The sequence below is a fragment of the Gekko japonicus genome, unplaced genomic scaffold (assembly GCF_001447785.1).
Source record: "Gekko japonicus isolate JY-2015 unplaced genomic scaffold, Gekko_japonicus_V1.1 scaffold131, whole genome shotgun sequence".
Taxonomy (NCBI): domain Eukaryota; kingdom Metazoa; phylum Chordata; class Lepidosauria; order Squamata; family Gekkonidae; genus Gekko; species Gekko japonicus.
In genome coordinates this window covers 2,836,988-2,839,337 of record NW_015167061.1, presented here as the reverse complement: position 1 = coordinate 2,839,337, position 2,350 = coordinate 2,836,988, and the positions used below count along the sequence as shown (strand labels likewise).

At 63.2% G+C, this 2,350-nt stretch overlaps 2 protein-coding genes across 2 annotated transcripts in view; both read right to left on the bottom strand.

Annotated features, from left to right (window-relative positions):
- Positions 1-674, bottom strand: part of SLC25A34 (solute carrier family 25 member 34) — a 6,979-nt gene extending 6,305 nt beyond the window's left edge. Inside the window, exon 1 of the mRNA XM_015412576.1 lies at positions 546-674. Coding sequence (XP_015268062.1) covers positions 546-674 — 129 coding nt within the window. The remainder of the gene's footprint in view (positions 1-545) is intronic.
- Positions 675-1,681: 1,007 nt separating this feature from the next.
- PLEKHM2 (pleckstrin homology and RUN domain containing M2) overlaps positions 1,682-2,350 on the bottom strand; it is a 20,440-nt gene continuing 19,771 nt past the window's right edge. Inside the window, exons 18-19 of the mRNA XM_015412575.1 lie at positions 2,199-2,315; positions 1,682-2,104 (exon numbers count right to left, since the gene is read on the bottom strand). Coding sequence (XP_015268061.1) covers positions 1,967-2,104; positions 2,199-2,315 — 255 coding nt within the window. The 3' untranslated portion in view covers positions 1,682-1,966. The remainder of the gene's footprint in view (positions 2,105-2,198; positions 2,316-2,350) is intronic.

The window sequence follows — 2,350 nt, the reverse complement described above, 5'->3', positions numbered from 1 at the left end:
CCCCCCGCCGCCGCCGCACAGTTAGGGCAGGCGCTTGGGGGAAGGGGCCGGAGCCTCTGGGACAAGATCCAGGGCGGCTTCCCCTGCTTGGCCGCTTTCCCGCCGGTGGGGGGCTCTCAAGGAAGCAGCGGCCAAGAGCCACCCTCCTGGGGCCGCATCGCAGGCCGGACCGCTGTCCTGTGTTTCCCTCTTCTTTTCCGGCTCCCTCCTTAAGATTTTCCGGTCCGCCAGGCCCTGACGGAGTGTCTTATCAGCATTCAGGGGCCGGACTTTGTCAGTCCTGGTGGCTGCGGACACCACCGCAGTCCATGTGAAGTCCGACCAGGACAAGATGTGTTCAAGATGAGTGAGAAAATCTTGTTCCTCTGTGTTGGGGAGGCTGGTGGTGACACGGTCCAGTTTGCAGAATACGTCCAGAAAAATGTCCACCTCTACAAGATGAGGAATGGGTATGAGTTGCCTCCAACTGCGCCTCTTTGGCCAGAGCTCCCTTTGCAGCCCGCGGTTATGGAGCCTTCCCAACGCCCCACACCCTTGACCCCTACGATAAACCAAGTGTCGCAGGTGCAGAGGCAACAGAGATTCCCAAGAAACGTCTCCAGGCGCTCCAGCAGCGCTTCGTTCTGACCTTGCCTTCTTTCAGTGCCCGTTTCATTGACAAAGACGGCATCCATGAAGTGGACAACACACCGCTCCTGAAAGCAGCGGCAGCCTGAATATCCCGACCCAGTGCCCTCTTTCTGCCTCGGCTTGGCTTTTTTGTACTCTGTTTGAAATCCAGTGACCCTGACTGCACTTTGCAAGTGCAAATAAAAAAGACTGACTCTTTAAAGTCACCCTCCTGTCTGAGGCCACACCAAGGAATCACAGCAAGGAGGAAAGACCTGAGCAACTGGCACACCTCCCCCACCGCACAGCCACAGGGCAGGGCCCCAGATGGACGCCAGACTACCAAGGAGCGTTTAGGGGTGGGCGGGTGGGTGGCGGTGAGGTATGCGCAGGGTGCAGCCCCTCACAGAGGCCGCCTCCCCCCCCCCAAGGCCCTGGCGCAAACAGAGAATACATTTGCAAGTTTCCACCTCGTTAAAATAAGGTTTAATACACCAAGTCACAGGCAAATAAAAACCCCGCCCCACGGTTGGCATGGATTTGGCCTCCGAAACGAAGACTGAAACACTCCCCCCGCTGCTCCCCCCTCACCCGCTTTCAAGCTCTTCTGCACTTGCCCCACAAAGCCAGCAAAGGGGGGGGGGCTCTGAGGAAGAACCCAGAGGGATGGTGACTGGCGGCTCGGCAGGGGGCAGGGGACACCTCCCCCCCCCACCTCATGCTGAAGCCTCCAGTGCCCCTGCACACCACAACCCCCCCCCCGCCCAGTCATGGCAGAGGGCAGGGGGACGGCGCACGTGTGCCTTTCCTTTCCCTGACTCACTCACTGAAGCCAGGGCGCTGGAGAGAGGTCTCACAGAGCTCCTCCTCCTCCTCCGGCGGGGTGAAGCGGGACAAGACTGGCGAGCTTGTGGCAAGACATGCACGGGCCCCCCTCCTCAAGACCCAGCCCCCACAGGACAGTGCAGCAGCAGCAGTGGCTGGCACAGACCCCCCCTCCCACAAGAGGACCCCCCACCCGAACCCGCGGCAGGTCCCCGTTGTCCAGCTTCGGGAGGGAAACCCCCCCCCCCCGCCCCCAGCAGAGGGGGCTCAGCAGCCGGCCCTCGAAGAGGCACCCACCGGCTCAGCTCCCTGGGCCACTCCTGCCTGCGCACCTGGCCTCCCATGCGCCCGCCTGCCGGGATGCACCCAGAGACAGCATGTCCCACAGCACAGCTGCGGCCCCCCAGCCCCACTCCCGGCTACGTGCAGAGTGGCAGGCAGCCCCGGCGCACAACTGTCCCAGTCCAGAGAGTCGCCGGTGAAACTCCTCCTGTTCCCAGAAGCCTCCGGCTCCCGCAGAGCTGTGCCCCTCTCAACACCAGGGGTCCCGGGAGGCCCGGCCACGGCACAAGCTGTCGCTGCGCTGCCACGTGCTGCGGATCAGGCTCAGAGCATCCTCGCATTTCTTCCGGATGCCAACGTCCTCGATGGTCTTGTGCAAAAGGTCGACCTGCCAACACCAAGCGGGAGGCGCCCATGAAGGACCACGTTTGGGTCCCGCCAGAGGAGCGGGAGAGCCCCCCCACCCGGGTCGAGCGGCTTACCTGGTAGGTGCTTCTCCAGACGGCGTCCAGGGCTGACAGGAAGCGCTCCCGCTCTGCCGGGCAGCTGAAGTAGAGGACCCAGGGGGGCAGGAACTGCTGGCAGTCCTGGGCAAACTCCTGAGGGCAGCGGGGGGGGGGGGGGGGGGCTGGGG